The sequence below is a fragment of the Salarias fasciatus genome (genome assembly GCF_902148845.1).
Source record: "Salarias fasciatus chromosome 7 unlocalized genomic scaffold, fSalaFa1.1 super_scaffold_4, whole genome shotgun sequence".
Classification (NCBI taxonomy): Eukaryota; Metazoa; Chordata; class Actinopteri; order Blenniiformes; family Blenniidae; genus Salarias; species Salarias fasciatus.
In genome coordinates, this window is record NW_021941229.1 from 540,398 (window position 1) to 559,901 (window position 19,504).

The 19,504-nt window shown below is 47.5% G+C and overlaps 1 protein-coding gene across 1 annotated transcript in view; it reads left to right on the forward strand.

Annotated features, from left to right (window-relative positions):
- The window catches only part of LOC115383362 (alpha-2,8-sialyltransferase 8E-like), a 23,183-nt gene extending 4,878 nt beyond the window's left edge, over positions 1-18,305 (forward strand). The window contains exons 3-9 of the mRNA XM_030085548.1: positions 110-220; positions 4,144-4,236; positions 11,014-11,100; positions 13,073-13,217; positions 13,424-13,536; positions 17,662-17,754; positions 17,833-18,305. Coding sequence (XP_029941408.1) covers positions 110-220; positions 4,144-4,236; positions 11,014-11,100; positions 13,073-13,217; positions 13,424-13,536; positions 17,662-17,754; positions 17,833-18,295 — 1,105 coding nt within the window. The 3' untranslated portion in view covers positions 18,296-18,305. The remainder of the gene's footprint in view (positions 1-109; positions 221-4,143; positions 4,237-11,013; positions 11,101-13,072; positions 13,218-13,423; positions 13,537-17,661; positions 17,755-17,832) is intronic.
- The last annotated feature ends 1,199 nt before the right edge of the window (positions 18,306-19,504 follow it).

Sequence of the window (19,504 nt, forward strand, 5' to 3'; positions counted from 1 at the left end):
ACAGAGCAGCGGTGTGTGTGTGTGTGTGTGTGTGTGTGTGTGTGTGTGCTCCTCGGTGCTCAGCTGCAGGTCGTCAGACAGAAGACCACTCCCTCCATTCTGAACTCTAACTGACGTGTCTGCATGTTGACAGATGTTTCCGTCAGAATTTTCAGCCAGATTCTCAGATCTCCGTTATAGTCACACCCTGCCTAGCCGATTTAAGGAAGAAAAAAAAAAGGTAGGCCAGTCTGAAGGCATTTCTAGTCTTGTTTTACACCAAACCCCAGAATGCCTCTTTCTTTTCCATTAGTCTGACAGGTATAAACTCATATTTCCAGTGGTGGTTGCACTCCAGAACTGCTCTTGCATGTTGTCTGATCCGCCTCAGATCCCCGCCCCCCCCGCTGCTCAGAAGCTGGTCGCCCCCGGCCTTGTCCTCGCCCCTCTGTGTCCCATCCAGCAGCATCTCCTCGTCCTCCTGTGTGTCGTGTCTTCTGCACAGCTGTGTTTGCCATGTACATAGTGTGGACGTCCTCTCTGGCCCCCAGTCCCCCTTCTCACATCTGCATTGTCTCTCTCTGTCTGCAACCTGGATTTACCCCCCCCCCCCCCCCCCCACCACCACACCACACACACACATACACACACACACACACACATCACACACACACACACACCAACACACACAACACACACCACACTCCTTTTTTTCCTTTATAAAACCATTGTTGCCAGATTTGCCCCGAATCCCTAAAACTCCTCATTGTCACTGAAGAGTCAGTATGTGGTGAAGCCCCCCCCCCCCCCCCCCCCCCCCCCCCCCGAGAAGGATCTCATCTCCAGCAGAACACAGAACACTTGCAAAGGTTTCATCATCTTAGCTAAAACAAGGCGACGCTGCTTGCAGCCTCCCTGCCACACATACACACACACACACACACACGCACACACACACACACACACACGCTCACGCTCACAGTGGCAGAGGAAGCTCACAACACACACTGCATCATCAGGTGGATGTAGACAACCAGTTTCATCCCTCCTTATTTGGACTCTGTCATCCCTCCATCGTATCACCTCTTTTCTTCTTTCATGGCTGTTGTGTTTTTTTTTCCCATGAGCTCATTTCATTTACCTCCACGGCCTCAGGTAACAACACTCCGCTTGCATAGGATCCATCCCACACACACTCAGACTGCAGCATTCACAGATTCCAGCAAAGCAAGTGATCCCTCAACACAGCAGCAGACGCTCCAGGGTCAGCGTCTTCATGGAGCTGTAGGGGGAAAGGTCGTTCCTGCAGCACAGAGAACAGAAGGCCTGTGGGCCCGTGGGGATGATCAGCATGGTGGGAAACATCGGACTTTTCTCACGTCTTTGCAGCTGAAGTTGGATACAAGAAAAACAACTAAACAGTTACAGGATGGTGAATGTAGAGATGAATAACAGACACTGGTAATCAAAGATATGATGAGAGAAACATGGACTGAAGAAAGTAAAGTTTGATGTGACCATTAGTTCTGCCAAACCGTTTCAGTATATTACACACCAAGGAAGAGCACTACTGTTTTAAAGACAGCAATGAACCTTGAGCTTAGCTCCAGTATTGATAGCAGCACTTCTTAAATACAGTTCAGCCTAAAGCAACACGCCTGAACCAGCTCCAGCCCCCGACCTGACCACCACACGGCCATCGGACCAGCCGGCGGCCCGGCGGCAGGGGGAACGGAACACACACACCTGAGTGGCTTCAGGGAACACACACTCCTGAGTGGCTTCAGGGAACACACACTCCTGAGTGGCTTCAGGGAACACACACTCCTGAGTGGCTTCAGGGAACACACACTCCTGAGTGGCTTCAGGGAACACACACACCTGAGTGGCTTCAGGGAACACACACTCCTGAGTGGCTTCAGGGAACACACACTCCTGAGTGGCTTCAGGGAACACACACTCCTGAGTGGCTTCAGGGAACACACACTCCTGAGTGGCTTCAGGGAACACACACTCCTGAGTGGCTTCAGGGAACACACACTCCTGAGTGGCTTCAGGGAACACACACACCTGAGTGGCTTCAGGGAACACACACTCCTGAGTGGCTTCAGGGAACACACACTCCTGAGTGGCTTCAGGGAACACACACACCTGAGTGGCTTCAGGGAACACACACTCCTGAGTGGCTTCAGGGAACACACACACCTGAGTGGCTTCAGCAAAGCCACAGCCAAACAAACCAGATATGACCATGATGTTCTGCAATGTTCTGCAGAATAAAGTTCTTCAGGATAATTAAAGCTTCCATCTTCACACACCAACACTTTTGGTGGCGCTGGTGGTTTTCCTTTCTCCCTTTCCAACCTCCATCCCAACCACCCTACTCCATCTCTAAACACACACACACACACACACACACACACACACACACACACACACACACACACACACACACACACACAGACACACACACACACACACACTCACACACACACACACACACACACACACACACACTCACACACACACTTTTGTCTTTCTATCCTCGTGGGGACCTTCCATTGACTCCCATTCATGTCTAACTCCTAACCCTGCCCCTTATCCTAACTCTAACCCAAACCAAAACAATGCGCAGCCCTACAGAAATGTTTTTTGACCTTTTACTTTTTTCAGTAACAACAACATGGTCAAGAAAACACTGTTTCCCTCATTAGGACCGGAAGAAGGTCCCCACAAGGCACATAGTGCAGGTTTTCCATCCTTGTGGGGACATTTGGTCCCCACAAGGATGGAAAAACATGTACACACACACACACACACACACACACACACACACACACACACACACACTCTCTCTGGAGCAGTGGAGCAGGTGGAGGCTTTCAGCTTCCATCTTCCTCTGCAGGCGACAGGCTCACTGTAAAAACAGGTGAATTTTTAATAAGCTGTCTCAGTTTGAGGAAAAATGGACGTCAGTCAGGTGGGTTTAACACTCACTCACTCATTTCAGCTGAACTGAAAGTCTAAGCTCTCCTGTTCAGACAGGGGTGTCAAACATGAGGTCTGTGGGTCAAAACCGGCTCATAAGATCTAAACTACACCGTAACTAGCATTAGCCTGAATGCCGTGCTCTCAGGAGGAGTTCAGGGGATTTGTGTTTCAGCGTCATAGCTGTTCTTAAAAACTAAAAGATTTATCAACTGATTACAAGCAGAAGAAGCCAAAAGCAACTGAAATATTGACATTAAAAAAGCAGGAATATCTCTTAAGGGTTTACTTTAGGGCCCATTACCCGTTTTGTCGTGTTCTTGGTGTCTGTTTGCACAACAGCTTTCACTGCAGCAATGAAAATGCAACTTTTTTAAAAGCAGCTTCCAGATTGGAAGTTTTCAAAAATACTCTTTTGTTGTGCAAGTGGGGAAAATCCCAACTTTCTAGAAATGCTCAGCTTCCATGTGAACAAACTGTGGTGGAAATGCTTCCTCAGACAGCCTTGTTATTAATTACCAGATTAAAGTAGATCTAATCAGTATTTTGCTTTAAAAAAATAAAATCCCGATAATTAGAGTTCAACTTACCTATTTTCATGACAGCTGGTGTTTGTGTTTGTCTCCAAACAGTCCAAGAAAAAAACAATCAGTAAATCTGACACACACACACACACACACACACACACACACACACACACACACACACACACACACACTCAGTCATGCTCCATCGCCACTGGAATCAGCCCCCTCTGCTTCTTTTCTCAGCTTCTGGCAGACATTAAACCTTGAGAAAGCCTCATCCCAGCAGATAAACAGCAGCCAGAGGCTTCATCTCCCTCATGTAGAGAACCTCACTGGTTTAGACTAAGATGGAACAGAATCTGGTGCAAGTGTCCAGCTAGCAGTGTGCTACGATCCCGAAGTCACTTCTGTCATCTGTCATCTCACAATACGACACTGATATCCCAGTTCGTCATGAAGTCCAGCATTCTCTAGTGATGATTCAGTATTTTTTGCTTTACTGTGTTGTGCTACATGTACACACTGTTAAACACCTCTGCTGTGTGTGTATTGCATTTGAACTTCACAGCTTGTTGTGGTTGTTCTTTAATGCTGTTGATTGTCTGTGTGTGAAGCTGCAGGCAGAGGATGACTGTGTTTATCCCTCCAGGTATCTGGAAAACTATGACGGCCCCTTTGAATACAACTCCACTGCATGCAGGGAGCTCCGGCAAGAGATCATGGACGTCAAAGTCCTAACGATGTGAGTGTTGGAACACAACGCAGCCGTTACCTATGGTGGACAGACTTACATAGATAAAATCCAACAAGTTCTTTATCCTTTAGTTCAAGTAAATGTTTAGTCCGAAAAAGTTCATTTGGTCCTCAAAAAGTTATAATCCAAAGGCGAACGTTCTTCTAAGCAGCGCCAAAACCTGTGTATAATCAGCTGACAAGATACGTCACAACAACATCACGTGACACTCTGAGGAAGAAGGCTGACAGCCTGCGAAACTGTCAGGTAAACAAACAATACCACATCGGTCTGTTTAGAAGATCAAGTAAATGTTTGTTGAAAGGCTGTGAACAGGAGGATGGAGAACCAGAAGGATGAGCTGTTAAATATATGACACTGTAATTTATTACCTGAACTCACACTTTTAAAGATACATTTCACTCACTTGCTTCCTGGTTGATGAAAGTAAAGGACGAAGAGAGCAACACTTTAAAGCGATACTTCAACATTTTGGCAAATTGGCCCATTTAGCGCAATTCCTTAGTCATTAGAACAGCAGACTGACTGTTTCTGTGAGGCGAGCTGTTGTTTATTCAGAGGCGAGTCGGGGAAGGTTTTCAGGACGGACACAATGGAAGTGGATGGTATTTTTGTTCCCCCTCGTCAAACTCATCAAATACACAATCCAACAACCCCAAAACACTTTGGTGGACACGTTATAATCCACACATTCACTACGCTGTGGAACACCAACAAATAATACTGTAGCGTTACGACACTGAAGCAAATACTGGGAACTACTTTTTCTTTTGAAATCACTACGCCCAGACGCCATGTTTAGTAAGTAGTTCCGTTTTAGCAATCTTCACATAAACAACTCAATCTCGTAATTTTGCATTAATATTCCACAGCGTAGTGAATGTGCGGATTATAACGTGTCCACCAAAGTGTTTTGGGGTTGTTGGATTGTGTATTTGATGAGTTTGAGGAGGGAAAGCAAAAATACCATCCACTTCCATTGTGTCCGTCCCGAAAACCTTCCCCGACTCACCTCTGAATAAATAACAGCTCGTCCTCACAAAAAAGTAAGTATGCTGTTCTAAATGACTAAGGAATTGCGCTAAATGGGCCAATTTGCCAAAATGTTGAAGTATCCCTTTAAAGCAGGGGTGTCCAAAGTCGGTCCTGGAGGGCCACAGCCCTGCATGTTTTCCATGTCACCCTGCTTCAACACAGCTGAATCTCATGAAGACTCATGGCCAAGTCCAGCAGAAAGCCAGATAACGAGCCTCATTGCAATCAGCTGTGTTGGAGCAGGGAGACATGGGCTGTGTCCGAAATCACTCACTCATTCCCTATTCCCTACTCACTACATAGGGAATAGTATGTAGTGGACTATATGGACTCTATGCACAACTTCACCACTTCCTGAACTTCAGGAGGCTCCTTGTTTCCTGTCTTTCATGACAGGACAAGCTGATTAATGCAGGTGTGTCTGACCTCTGTAACAACTTCAGACACACCTGCAGTAATCAGCTCGCCCCATCATGAAAGACAGGAAACAAGGAGCCTCCTGAAGTTCAGGAAGTGGTTGAGTTGTGCATAGAGCCTATAGTGGACTATGTAGTGGACGGTTTTGGACACTACTTCGCCGCACAGTTAATTACGTCATTAGTGTCACACGATTCTAACGTGCTGCGACTGCAGTGCATTATGGGATGTATTGCTTTGTCTAGTGACCATCGGCTGTCCACTAGATTTCACAGTGAATTGTGGGATACATTGAGTGCACTATGTAGGGAACATCGATGCTCACTAGGCTTTCGGACACCCCTACAAAATGGCCTATTCCCTATATAGTGCACTATATAGGGAATAGGGGGTGATTTCGGACACAGCCATGGAAACATGTAGGGCTGCGGCCCTCCAGGACCCACTTTGGACACCCCTGCTTTAAAGTGTCATAGTGTGTGAGCTGCACAGCGACTGAGGGCCTGTACAGACTCTACAATTTAACCATCACAAACCAGTTCACAACCTTCCACACCGTACGGCACAGATCTAAACATCTCTGGCCATGACGTAAAGTTTGCTCTGGGTGGTCTCCATGGCAACCGAAGCCTCAGCACAGCGCCGACATTCACTAGCAAATCATGAACTGGTTTATTTCCGGTGATCCCGGCCCGGTGGACCGTCCAGAACTGGACGGAGCCCGTTTAGCGGCTCCCTGAGGCTCAGAGCCCGGCCCGGCGCTCTGGAACAGCTTTAGCATGGTCCAGTCAGCGGGACGCCACAGCAGAGGACCGTCACGGTCTGGCTTGGAAAGAGAGGTGAATTTGCCAGTTTTCTAAAGGGAGCTTGAAGTATGAACATGTTAGCATCGACTAGCATTTTACATTAGCATTGCTTGTCGTTTGCCTTTACTGTTACTAACCGTGGTTTTCCAGCTGAACCCCCCACATGTAAACATAACAACACTGGCAGCAGCAGTCCCTCCATCGCCACATCTCAGACACTGTCTGAATCTCATGGCAGCTGATGTTTGGTCCCAGACGAAGACCTCGGCCGTTCTTGACCCGGTTTCACAGGGCGACGGAGGACCACGGATTAACCAGAGCCAAGACCAACAGTATTGACATGATTCTCTCAGGATTGCTACTTTTGTCTGTGATGGCCAAAAATCGCAGTTTGTTCAGGCCATTGAGTCTCTCTTCAGTCTTTTTTACTCCAGATCAGTTGTGGATCCGATACGGCTGCGTCGCCTCCTCCGGCTGTTACCCACAGCATGAGTCTGCATTACGGACAATGGGTTTTTTTCCACATCAAAACATACGATGCATTTTGAATGACTAGACCTGCCGTAGTGCTGATGGACACATGGCATTGTGGGTATTGTGAACTCAGAGTCAATGAAAACTTTGAGACCATAATTTTTAACCTAATTATTATTTTGAGCCTGAAACTGGAAACGTTTCACATGATCGTTTGTTTAGGGTATTAGCATACATAAACACAAATGTAAAGTTTCAACAATAATTTCAAAACTAAAAGCATAACAAAAGTCAATGGCACCTGCCAAAAACACACAGTCACAACAGTCACACCCGGGCATGGCCTCCGTTTGCTCTGGTGCGGGCGGCGACCCATTGGCACATGCTGCTGATGTTGGATGAAGTCCTGTGGAATCCCGGTCCACAGGACCTGCAGTGCCTGGATCAGCTGCTGCCTATTCGCCGGCTGGGGAACCTGACTGGTCACCTGACGACCGAGATAGTCCCACAAGCGTTCAGTCGGATTCATGTGCGGAGAATAGGCAGGCCAGGGGAGGACCGTGGACCTCCAGGTATGATTGGGTCACTTGTGCTGAATGTGGACGGATGTTGTCCTGTTGGAGAACGGGGACATCGTGGGATCATGTGAGGCTGCAGGATCTGGTCCGTGTAGAGACCAGGAGTGATGTTGCACCAACGGCAGGATATCTTTGCTCTCACCATGACACTGGCAACCGGACAGCCATTCTGCTCGCGGGTACGGCACTCTGCGTGGCGTTCTCCACGACGTGCTCCCGACCAGCTGGGTGATCCAGACAGAAACGGCTCTCATGGGAGAACAGGGTCCCTGCCCAGCGCTGCTGTCCTCGGAGGTGTCGCCTGGCCCATGGTCATGTCTGGCATGGAACCATGCTCAGAATGTTGGTGCGCAAAGGCCTCTGTGCTTGGAGGTTGACTTCCTGCGAGCGTGGACGCGCAGTGGGGCTGCCGAGCCGGGTGTTTCCTGTACGGTATGACTGGCAAGTGGAAAACGGTCCCACAGGTGTTGCACCATTTTTAGTCCAGTGACCAGCCCGTATGCCTGGCTACATCGCTGTAGCTCAGACCGGCCCCGCCTCACGTTCTTTCTGACTTTTTGGGTTTTAAGCAGGAGGTGTCAGAAAAGTTCCCACAGGGAGAACTGGCACGTGGCGGCCAAGCGTTCATAGCGACGTCGCTTTTGGATCCTTGGATGTCGGCTCTTTCTGTCACTGTGAAGCAGAATTCACCAAACGTTGGATTGTTCTCCACTAATAGGGAACGTGAGCTGGTTAGACCGTGGTGAGACAGGCTAGTTTTACCCTGCTGATGATGTGTTGTTGCAATAGTAATTATAATATTATAATAGTTAGACTTAGACTTTATTGTCATTTCACCATACACAACAGTGCACTGAGGAAAGAAATTACGTTGCTTTGGCTTCCTCAATTATAACACACCGTGAAATTATCAATAAATAGATGCTTTTTAGCACCTGGATAAATAGATAGAATAAATAGACAAGGCTATGCACAGGACAACAATTCAACACAATCAGTTCAAATGATCTAGACTGATCAATGATATCATCACAGAGAATAAACAATTATTGCACTGTTAAAATAAGAAAAACGGACCTTAACTGGAAACAGATATATTGCACCAAACCACAGAGCCACAGGAGAGGCAGTATGAGTATGAGTGGCACAGATTTTCATGAATATTGCACAAACAGTTATAATAGTAATGCCCCAGACGTTGTTCACATGATAGACGTGGCATGATGCCGTTCACTGGACTAAACATGGTGGACTTTTTTAGGCCTCCAAAACCAATCCTCACATTGTGCAGATACCCACTGAGTATTGCTCAATGTGTATTTGGTCCACTTTGGCAAGGAGACCAACCTATGTGCAGTTAACCGTGACAACATGGCAACTCATCATTATCTCAACTACCCCAGCATTAAGTCACCAATAAATTCACAATGAGTAATAACAACCCCCCTGCAAGTAGAAAATTGCATACATATCTACCTGAGAGTTTCTAATGACTGTCAGTATAGTTGGTGTTCACAGCAGTGGACAGCTGATTCTCTGTGTCACTTCAGTCCACAAATAGTTTACTGGCTCCTTGAGTCTGTATCATTGTTGTATTCAGAAGAACTGAAGACACAACATTTAATGATTTGCACAACTGTTTGTATGACTGGGCCCTTAATTATAAACGTTGCTTACTCAAAACGGGTCCTGAAAGTGGTGTACGCCACGACCTATGGCATCTTCGAGAATGTGGCACTGCTACGCTAACTTTAACCCTGGAGAACAGAGGGTTTGGACAAGGAGACGCAGAGCGTGAGGTGGAGGATTGAACCAGATTCATCTCATACATTTAATTCAATCTCTTGTCAGACTTTAGAGCTCTGAAAGTTTCATAATGCTTTTATAATCGAACAGCAGCAGGTTTCATTTTTCAACAGCATCTTTAATGCAGCTGGATTTTCAGACAGACGTCACACACTACTCAATATTAGAATCTGCAGCTCAGTGTTGGTCAGGATCCACACACTTCAGGTTCTCTATGTTCTCCAGACGCAACGCATTCTGTGTAAAATGGGGCTCAGGCCCTGTTCACAAAACCTTTTCAAGCGAAAACACAAAAGTTTTGTTGTACCTTGGGAGTCAGTCGATATGACAACGGTGCTCGGAGTCACTGAAAACACATTTTTGAAAACGTTCCGATTCCGTCCCTATGGAAACGGGGGGAAACACTACTTTTAAAAATGTTGCTCCTGGCCCTGGTCCTGATCCTGGTCCTGGTCCTGGTCCTGGTCCTGATCCTGATCCTGGTCCTGGTACTAGTCCTGATTCCAGTCCAGATTCTCCTGGACTTGGTAGTTTTAGAGTTGACAGTCACCGTAACAACAATCCAACCTGGTGTTCTGTCCAGATGAATGTCTGGGTTCTGTGTGATTTTATTATCTGCTGAGTTTTGTTTTCATTACTGTAACACACTTTGAGTTGTTGTTTAATATGAAAAGTGGTTTAGAGATTAAAGGTGTAATACAGGATTTTCTATTTGCTTTGATTTCCGGGTGGATCACCTAAATAACTGGTGGGTCTGTTTGTCAGTCATTCTGATGAGCTGGTTTCGTGAGGCGGTTCTCCGTGCTCGCGCCCAATCAGCTTCTCCCTTTTGCGCATGCAGAGTGTTTCTGTAGCCGTGAGCTTCTGAGCTAGTACTGACCGATGGCGAGTCTGACATAATGAAACTGGAACTGTTTTGGAAAACAAGCTTCATGTATGAGCGAGGCCGATCGCAGACACTGTAAACAGAGTCGTGCACGCCGGAGAAGAGGAGGTCGCGCTCGCACGCTTCCACGTTTCCTGGGAGAAGCAGGAGAGCCGGGCGATGGTCTGGAGCATGGCGTTGTTCAAAAAGTGAGTAACAGACGTTTGGCTTCGTCTTTTCGAGAAAATCCTGTATTACACCTTGAAGTTTGTTTTGATTTGATTTGATTCTCCACTGTTAATGTTTACAGTGGCTTGTTCTCTGCTGCATGTGTGTGTGGTTTCATTACTAACGCAAACAACAGCATTTGGACGTTTATCCAAGTGTTGCTGTGTGAAAGCGAAACGTAGAAAAGATGCGTTTTCCTCTTGAACTGCAGTGTAAAATTCAGCTCTGCAGAGTTCCCTGACAGAGCGAGGCCTCGACCCACTCTGATGGTGGCGGGCGGCGAGCGGCTGCCGTTGCCCTGCCCGTCCTCTCAAATCCCAGCACAAGCCGTCTCAGAGGAAATGTCCGTTCAAGGACGGCTATTTGCAGACGTGGCTATGAGGCCACAGCATTTCTGTTGTGCAGAGTATCCGGTGGCAGTCGGCGGAGCCATCCCACAGAGAAATCACTGCTTCCTTGTTTGTCTTTCTTGCATCTTGTAGAAACAAGATTATTCGGAAAAATCAAGGCCATGGGTGTCCTTACTCATTCCCAAGTCTCTCTGCCATTTTGCCAGGGTGAAAACCTCAGAGCTGTTTGAGAGGTGGAGAAACCTGCAAGTGTGCAGGTGGGAGCAGAACAAGGAGGAGACCAGCAACTTTAAGTAAGCACTTCCCATTCTGAGCAGGGAAACCGCCTGAAACCATCCAAAACCTCGTCATTCCACGTCTGTTGTTTCCCATGTCTCAGGTTAAAGGGGCTACAAGTAAGACATTTACTATAAAAATCAGTAAACTCATCCTCATTTTACACCTGTCATTGAAGAAACATTCCCTTTGAGCAATCACTCATTTCCATCAACACTGTCTTGATTATGTTTGTTTTATTTCAAATTGAGTTGTTCTGGGATGAAAGGTTGTCAAACCTTCTGTATTTGGTCTTGTGATTGTGACACCGGCCATGCGCCACTAGGGGGACATGCCTGAACTGTCTATGCTTACTTGAAGTCTCCTCAACTGGCAACCTGCACCCTTTAATGATTTTAGCTTGTTTCCAACTAACAAAAACACCTTTTTTTTCTGAGGGTGCTGTAGCACTGAATTTCCCAGTCTGGGATCAATAAATTAACTCTCTACTCTCTACTCTACTCTAGATATCCAGATTTTGGGTATCCTGAATAGTTAAAGGTGCATTAAGGAGTTTTACAACCTTAAAAATACTTATTTTCCACCATAAATATGTTACTCATTTTTAATGCTGTGTGCAATGTTCCCTGACATATTCATTACCAGAACCTCTAACAGGCTAAACTGTCACTTGAAAGTCACAGTGCCGGTCCGGCTCCAGCATTTTTTTGGGGAGAATTTGAAAGGAATGACGTAATGCGTGCTCCGGCTGGTTAGGTTTCATTTTGTCCGCCATTACTCCGCCAGATGCTTAGTGAGCAACAACTGAGCAGGATCTTCCAGAAAGTCAGAACAGACTGGCTTCTAGCACTGCAGCTCCACACAGACTCCACCAGGCAGAAGAAACTTAAATCTTACTTGAGCGCTTCTAAACGAGCGAAGACGGAGTTCCTCTCTTCCGTGCACGGGAGCCACAGGGACGAGTTTTTCACTAAGCTGCGTTACGCCCAAGGCCTGCAGGGGGCGCTGTTTCGCATAAAACGTGCAAACTCCTTAAGGCACCTTTAAATGAATGGGTTTGTTTAAAATGGTTAATTGTAGCTATGGAAATAAAATCCACTTGAGTCACTGTATCTAAATGTTAAAGCCGTATACCTCTTTTCCTGGGCCATGTACATTGACATACTGTATATTAGCATGTATAATCAAAGATTTGACATGCAGTGTTTTTGTTTATTGTAAAATGTCAAATAATGAGAACATTGACACAAAGCAGCATTGGAGCTGTGACCTTGAGGACAGATTTATGATATCCAGCAGGTATGTTCACAAAATTAGCGTAACATCTTTCCTGAGCCTGATTTGTCTTGCAGTACCATTTTCACCACAAGATGGTCTATCAAGTCAGTCACAGGAAAGAATTAACGGAGTGGCATCTTACAACCGGTACCCACTGGACCCAATCTGGACCCAATCTAGACACAATCTGGACCACTTCAATTCGAGCCAGAACTCCTAAAACTGGATGAGGGGTAGACTGAGTGACTCAGTCCTGCCACCCAGTGTAGAACAGAAGCATGGCGTAGCTGCGCGTTCTGGTTACCTGTTTAAGCTTGTGATCAGGGCTGTCAAACATGATTTAGTTCAGGCAGCCCAGTTTCATCTTTAGCATGTCAGACAGATAGAATAGAGCCATAATAACTTTCAAATTCAAACTTTAAAGTTATTCTTTGTGGTGCTGGATGGTGATTAATGAAAAAAGCAAACCATTAATACTAAAAACGACTACAATCTCAACATGAAACCAATTCTAATGAGACCTTTTGTAGCACTGTGCAGCATTGTGGCTTTGAGGATAATGCTCGTCAGCTGGATTTCATGGCTGCGTTGCTGATATATCAGCTCAGGTCTCGGTGTTCAGTCGCTATTCTTCAGGAATAAGTTCATCCTGAAAGTAGAATATGTGACCACAACAGTCTGTTGAGATGTGTCAATGCCATCTCCCTGAAGGATGTCGCTGTCTCGCTGCTGTAACGCTCCGTCCTTCCTGTTCACCACCAAGAGGAACACTCCTGCAGGGACCAAGCTGAGGTATGAAGTGGACACCAGCGGGATCCTTCCCATCACCACCGAGGTCTTCAAGATGTTCCCAGATGTGAGTTCCTGCCGTCTTCCACAGCTTTTCACAACCCTGGTAGATCATCATACATCTCGGACGGATGGAAGAACTGGGCTTGGTCAGAAGTCTTGAAGCGATGACGTCCTCCGGTTCCAGTTGGCCTGATTCAGTTTCTGTGTTCTGTGTTTTTGTCAGGAGTTGTGCACTGCTGCTCTAATATAAGCTGTTTGTGTCTCATCCAGGATATGCCATACTCCAAATCACAGTACAAGAAATGTGCAGTGATTGGAAATGGTGGTATCATCAAGAACAGCAAATGTGGAAAGGAAATCGACTCAGCAGATTTTGTTTTCAGGTAAATTCTGTCTTTGTTGCCCTTATTGACTGATGATCATATGTAGTGGTGTCTTTCTGCTGGAATCTGCAAACCAAAGTTATGTCACCACATAGCAAAACGTGGAGGGCTGAATTAAGCCCCACAGAGTTGATTCAACACTTTCAGCATGGCCCATCTCAGATTTTCATGATACTGGGTTTATTGACTCTTTGAACAGATTGAAGAAAAGGTGTGAAGTCATTTTTGGTCAAAATATTTGAGAGGGTGAAATGGCACTTTCAAAATAAAGGTTTACAATCAGCTGAAACATTGGACTCCACGTTAAATTGAGGTATTTTGAACTTCCTGTTCTCACAGTGCAGTGCCCAGGGTGGAGTTTTTAATGCATTCTTTCAATAGTCATCAACTATTAAAATTAAGATGCTGTTCTGTGGAAAACTTCCTCCATTTTTCTTCTACAAGTGGAAATGTAACATCTTGTTTTGCACAATCTTGATGGCAAAACTGCTCCTGACTGAGATGGAACTTCTGGAATATATTGAAATGTAAACCTGATGAGAAACCAATTTTATTGCTGGACATGAAGTCGTGGTGGTTTCTTGCCATGATTTGACACTGATGGATCATATCATAGCTCTATATGACCAGTTGTATTCATTTTTTTCAAGAGTGATCTGAAGAGTAGAAATTATACTAAATTTGTAGTTTTCACTTTGAATTATTAGAAGATAAAATGTGACACAGTTGAAAATTACCCCCAAGGACCAACTTGGAGAAATCTTTGCATATTCAACTGAGCAGAAAAGTGCCATATTCTGATTGATATGGTGACTGTCTAATGTTATGCTGCTGGATTCAAACCTCGTTGGGTTTTAAAGTCACATTCATGCAAAGCGGTTACACAGGGTGGATTCCAAGATGGCTGTCAAACGTACTTTTCCTTGTATCTTGTCCAAAAAGTGTCTCAATAATCCAGATTTACGTTTCCTGGGTCAAATAATTCTCTGAAAGTATTTCCAAGTGTCTGGTTTGAGTTAAACCAACATAGCTGCCATATGAACCAAGGACGTTTTGCTGTGAGACACAGGCACTAAACACTGCACCAGCCAGTGTTAATCTGGTCAACTAAGACTTAAATGAAAACTGTTTATTGATGGCCCTTTATTCTGTGACTAATTTGTGGCGAGAATGTAAATTTAATAAGTAACGACTACAAAAACTAAAACAAAATCTCTGGAAATGATGAACTGATGAGTGAAAGGCTACCGCTGGCCGCCGGACTAGCTGGGTTACATCCATCCTCCGTGCTGTGACTGTTGTTGTTGTTGTTGTTCTTCTTCTTCTTCTGTGATGTTTTATGGCAGCTTGCATCCCGTTGGTTGCATTACCGCCACCTGCTGGTCATTATGATTTTTGTTGTTTATAACCAGTAGACTATTTTAAGATTTTAAGATTATTTTTACAGAAGATAAATAAGAATCTGTGAAGTTCATGTATTTCACTTTTTCCAACAAGCCTTAAATATTCATATTTATGATACAAGCGTTCAAAGCTACATCTCACGGATGCGCGGGGACACATCATCAGTGATGTAACCTGGGGTCATTGGGTGTTTCGGGTCTTTCAACATCAGACACCCTCGCCCAGGCGACCCGACCAGAGGTGATCAGAGTCCGGCCTGTGTCCCAGCAGCGCTCGCCCACGGTCTGCCCTCTTAATCCAGAGCCACCTTGTGGCTTTCTCTGCGGCTTCAGTCGTGGATCTGATGGCCTCCGCTTCGCCTCCACTGTGAGGCCCAGCAGTGAGAGAACTTTGCAGAGGGATCGCCCTGCGAATCCTCGGCAGCCCACCTCCAGAGGTTCACCAGAGGTTTTCCAGCCCTGCCTCCTGAACTCGTCTACCGGTTCCTGGTACTTGGCGCGTTTCCTTTCGTTGGCCTCGTCCATGCACTCTTCCCAGGGAACTGTGAGTTCCAGCATGACCTTGTTGGATTCTGACAGTGGGATCATGTCTGGTCGGAGCTGCGTAGATGTGATCCTGGCTGGAAACTTGAGCTGTTTGCCATCGATCTACTTGTAGCTGCCAGTCAGCCGCGGGTGGTGAGGAGGCCTGCTCTCACCCTGGTTGTTTTTCCGGCTTCTCTCCGGCTCTGTGGACCTTGATGGTCTGAACCCTGCTGTGGCTCTTAGTGGTGCTTAGTGGGCTGTGGCTCTGCTGTCAGCAACTGCCTGAAGGACCTGGTGGTGGCGCCAGCGGTAGCGCCCTTCCCCTAGTGCTTTTGGGCAGCTGCTGAGGAGGTGTTCCAGGGATCCCCGTCCAGGACATTGGGGACAGGATGGTGTTTCTGTTTTTCCCCAGACGTGGAGGTGACCTGGGCTCGGTAGGACCTCATACACAGCCTGGACTAAGAATGGGATGTTATGAACGTCTGCTCTCCAGAGGTTGGACTAGGTGACCTTCCGTTGCAGAACGTTCTCCCACCTAGTCCACGCTCCTTGTTGCCCTATTCCCACCATCCTGCTGGTTGGTTCTTCCTCCACGCCTGCCCGCACCTCCTCCTGAATGAGGCGCTGTCGCTCTTTCCCCTGGGCCTGATCTGCCCCGGTTGCTGGGAAGTAGCCCACCCCTGCACGGCCTGAGGCTGTGGGCCCCACCAGAGCTTTCTGCTTCAGCCATGACTCCGCCACCTCCAGAGCTTTGTCTGCCATCCATTCGTACCTGGATACCAGCCAATGCCACTCTCTCATCCCTGGATTCCCTGTACTGCAGGATTCCCCGTGTTCTGGACACCTTGAACTCTTCAGTGAGTCCTCTAGACGGGAGCTGCACGATGTTACTGCTGCCAGAGTTATATGATACATTCTAGGTTTAAATATCTAAACACAATTAAAGATATGCTTGCAATGGAGTTTTTACAACCATGACAAATATCCTTTTGCTGAAACTGTCAGATTTCATCAAGACTAAAATGAGACTGAAACTAAAACTAATTTCCACAGACTAAATTTTAACTAAAACAAAACTAAACTAAAATGTGACTTTAACTAAATCAAGTCTTTGGTGAGTGACTAAGACTAAAATGAAATAAAAAATTCATGTCAAAATTAACACTGGCACCAGCATACAGGTCTGAAGTGACTAATGAAAGAGTGAATAGTGCGTCCAGTGGGTGGCGCTAAGCCGCCGACTCCACAGAGTTAAAGTAGCACTGATCGTACAGAGCTGCACCGACGTCCACACCGCTGTGATCAGCTCTGTCAACACTGACCACTGCTGAAATGACACTGCGTTTAAAAAAATCCCTCTTGGATTGAAATCAACTCAGAAACATAGAACTGTGAAATTTCAACGCTCCAGTTTTTGCTGTGTATCCAGATCATTTCTTTGCAGCTTTAGCTGACAGCATGCAGCGTTGAGGCGCTGTGCTGCGCCCCGTCTGCCTGTCCAGGGTGGACAACACTCGTCCACACTCTATGGATGGATACATAAAAACAAAAAACTCTTTCAGGAAAACTGAGTTTATTTGCCATCACTATTTTCACTTTCACTTGTAAAACAAATGCTTTGAATCCTGAAAGTAAGCCAGAAGGAGTTGATCTGGTTTCCTGTAGAGATGCAGATGTTCTCCCTGGTGGAACATCAGGCTATGCTTGGTTCCTGAGCATCAAGGTTCAAATTCCTGTTGACCTCAAAATGAGCCAAGTCCAACTCTCTGAGGCGTTAAAGACGAGCAGCTGGAACAGCTGTGTCTTGTTGGAAGGTTCTGGATGTTGTGCACGATACTCGGTTTGTTCCTGCTTAGCTGGCACGGACTGCTGACCTGTGTGTGGCCTCTGATCTGGATCTGGAACTGGATCTGGATCTGCTCTCGCCCTCGCAGTCCTCCACCAGAGACGTGGACGGGTGAATCTGTTCTGTAGCTCTGACCAGAAACTCACCTCCAATGGGGCACTTCATGTGGCGAAGGCTCGTTATGACATGAAGAACATGATCTAACTGTAGTAGTCAGGGACTCACACACACACACACACACACACACACACCCGCTAGCTTTGTGTTCAGTATCACGGAGCACCGCTGTCTTGGCGTGTCTGGTGTTTTGGCGGGGAAATGGATGATGGTTGGTCTGTTCTCTCCCTGCAGGTGCAACATCCCGCCCATTTCTGAGAAGTACTCTGCAGATGTTGGAACGAAAACTGATCTGGTGACCATAAACCCGAGCATCATCACCGAGAGGTACCGTGGAGCCCGGCTCAGGAGGAGCCGTCCGTCTGCGCCTCGTCTGCCTTTCGTCACACTCTGTTTTCTCTGCAGATTTCAGAAGCTGGAGAAATGGAGGCGTCCGTTTTACGAGGTCCTCCAGAACTACGAGAACTCCTCGGTGGTGCTGCCCGCCTTCTACAACACCCGCAACACCGACGTGTCGTTCCGGGTCAAGTACATGCTGGACGACTTCGACTCGCAGAGGGGCGTGTTCTTCTTCCACCCGCAGTACCTGCTGAACGTGCAGCGCTTCTGGGCCGTGCAGGGCGTCCGGGCCAAGCGGCTGAGCAGCGGCCTCATGCTGGTCACCGCCGCCATGGAGCTGTGCGAGGAGGTGCACCTGTACGGCTTCTGGGCCTTCCCCATGAACCCCGCCGGCATCTTCATCACCCACCACTACTACGACAACGTCAAGCCGCGGCCCGGCTTCCACGCCATGCCGCACGAAATCTTCAACTTCATCCACATGCACACGCGTGGGATCATCAACGTGCACACGGGGGAGTGCACGTGATCTGGGCCTTCCAGCTGTGTCTTTTGGAGCAGGTTCAGGAGTCCAGTTCAGTTAGAGTCAACTGGGAGTCGCCTCAAGTCGTCACATCCAGCCGGGGGTGAGAGGGTGAGGGGTGCGGGGGTGAGGGAGTGAGGGGTGAGAGGGGGTGAGGGGTGAGCGGTGGCGGGGGGTGAGAGGTGAGATGGTGTTTTGAAGGAGTGAGGGGTGGAGGTGGAGGAGTGAGAGGGTGGGGGGGTCAGGGAGTGAGAGGGTGAGGGAGTGAGAGGGGTGAGAGGGTGGGGGGGTCAGGGAGCGAGAGGGTGAGGGAGTGAGAGGGGTGAGAGGGGTGGGGGGGTCAGGGAGCGAGAGGGTGAGGGGTGAGAGGGGTGAGAGGGGTGGGGGGGGTGAGGGGTTGATCGGCCGATCCACATTATTTCTATTGGACATTTTGTACGTAAGCAGATAAAGACAGAACGTAATCAGAGCAGACGGAGCTCAGAGGACAGTCCTCTTACCGTCCTCTCACCGTCCTCTTACCGTCCTCTCACCGTCCTCTTACCGTCCTCTCACCGTCCTCTCACTGTCCTCTCACCGTCCTCTCACCGTCCTCTTACCGTCCTCTCACCGTCCTCTCACTGTCCTCTCACTGTCCTCTCACCGTCCTCTCACCGTCCTCTCACTGTCCTCTCACTGTCCTCTCACTGTCCTCTCACCGTCCTCTCACCGTCCTCTCACTGTCCTCTCACTGTCCTCTCACCGTCCTCTCACCGTCCTCTCACCGTCCTCTCACCGTCCTCTCACTGTCCTCTCACTGTCCTCTCACCGTCCTCTCACCGTCCTCTCACTGTCCTCTCACCGTCCTCTCACCGTCCTCTCACCGTCCTCTCACCGTCCTCTCACTGTCCTCTCACCGTCCTCTCACTGTCCTCTCACTGTCCTCTCACCGTCCTCTCACTGTCCTCTCACCGTCCTCTCACTGTCCTCCATGTCTCAGTCCTTCATGCTTCTGCTGTTCAGGCTGTGAGGATTTAGTCAGACAGAGGAACGTTCCTGAGCAGTCTGAGGAGCTGCTCACACCACCTTTCAAGTGAAAACGCGTTTTTGCATTTTGTTTCAGAAAAGCTTTGTGCTTACATGGCAACATTCTGACAACACATCTGTTTCCATGGCAACAGCAGAAACGCTGTAAAACATGTAGTTTTCATGTTGGCCCACTAGTTGGTGCTGTTG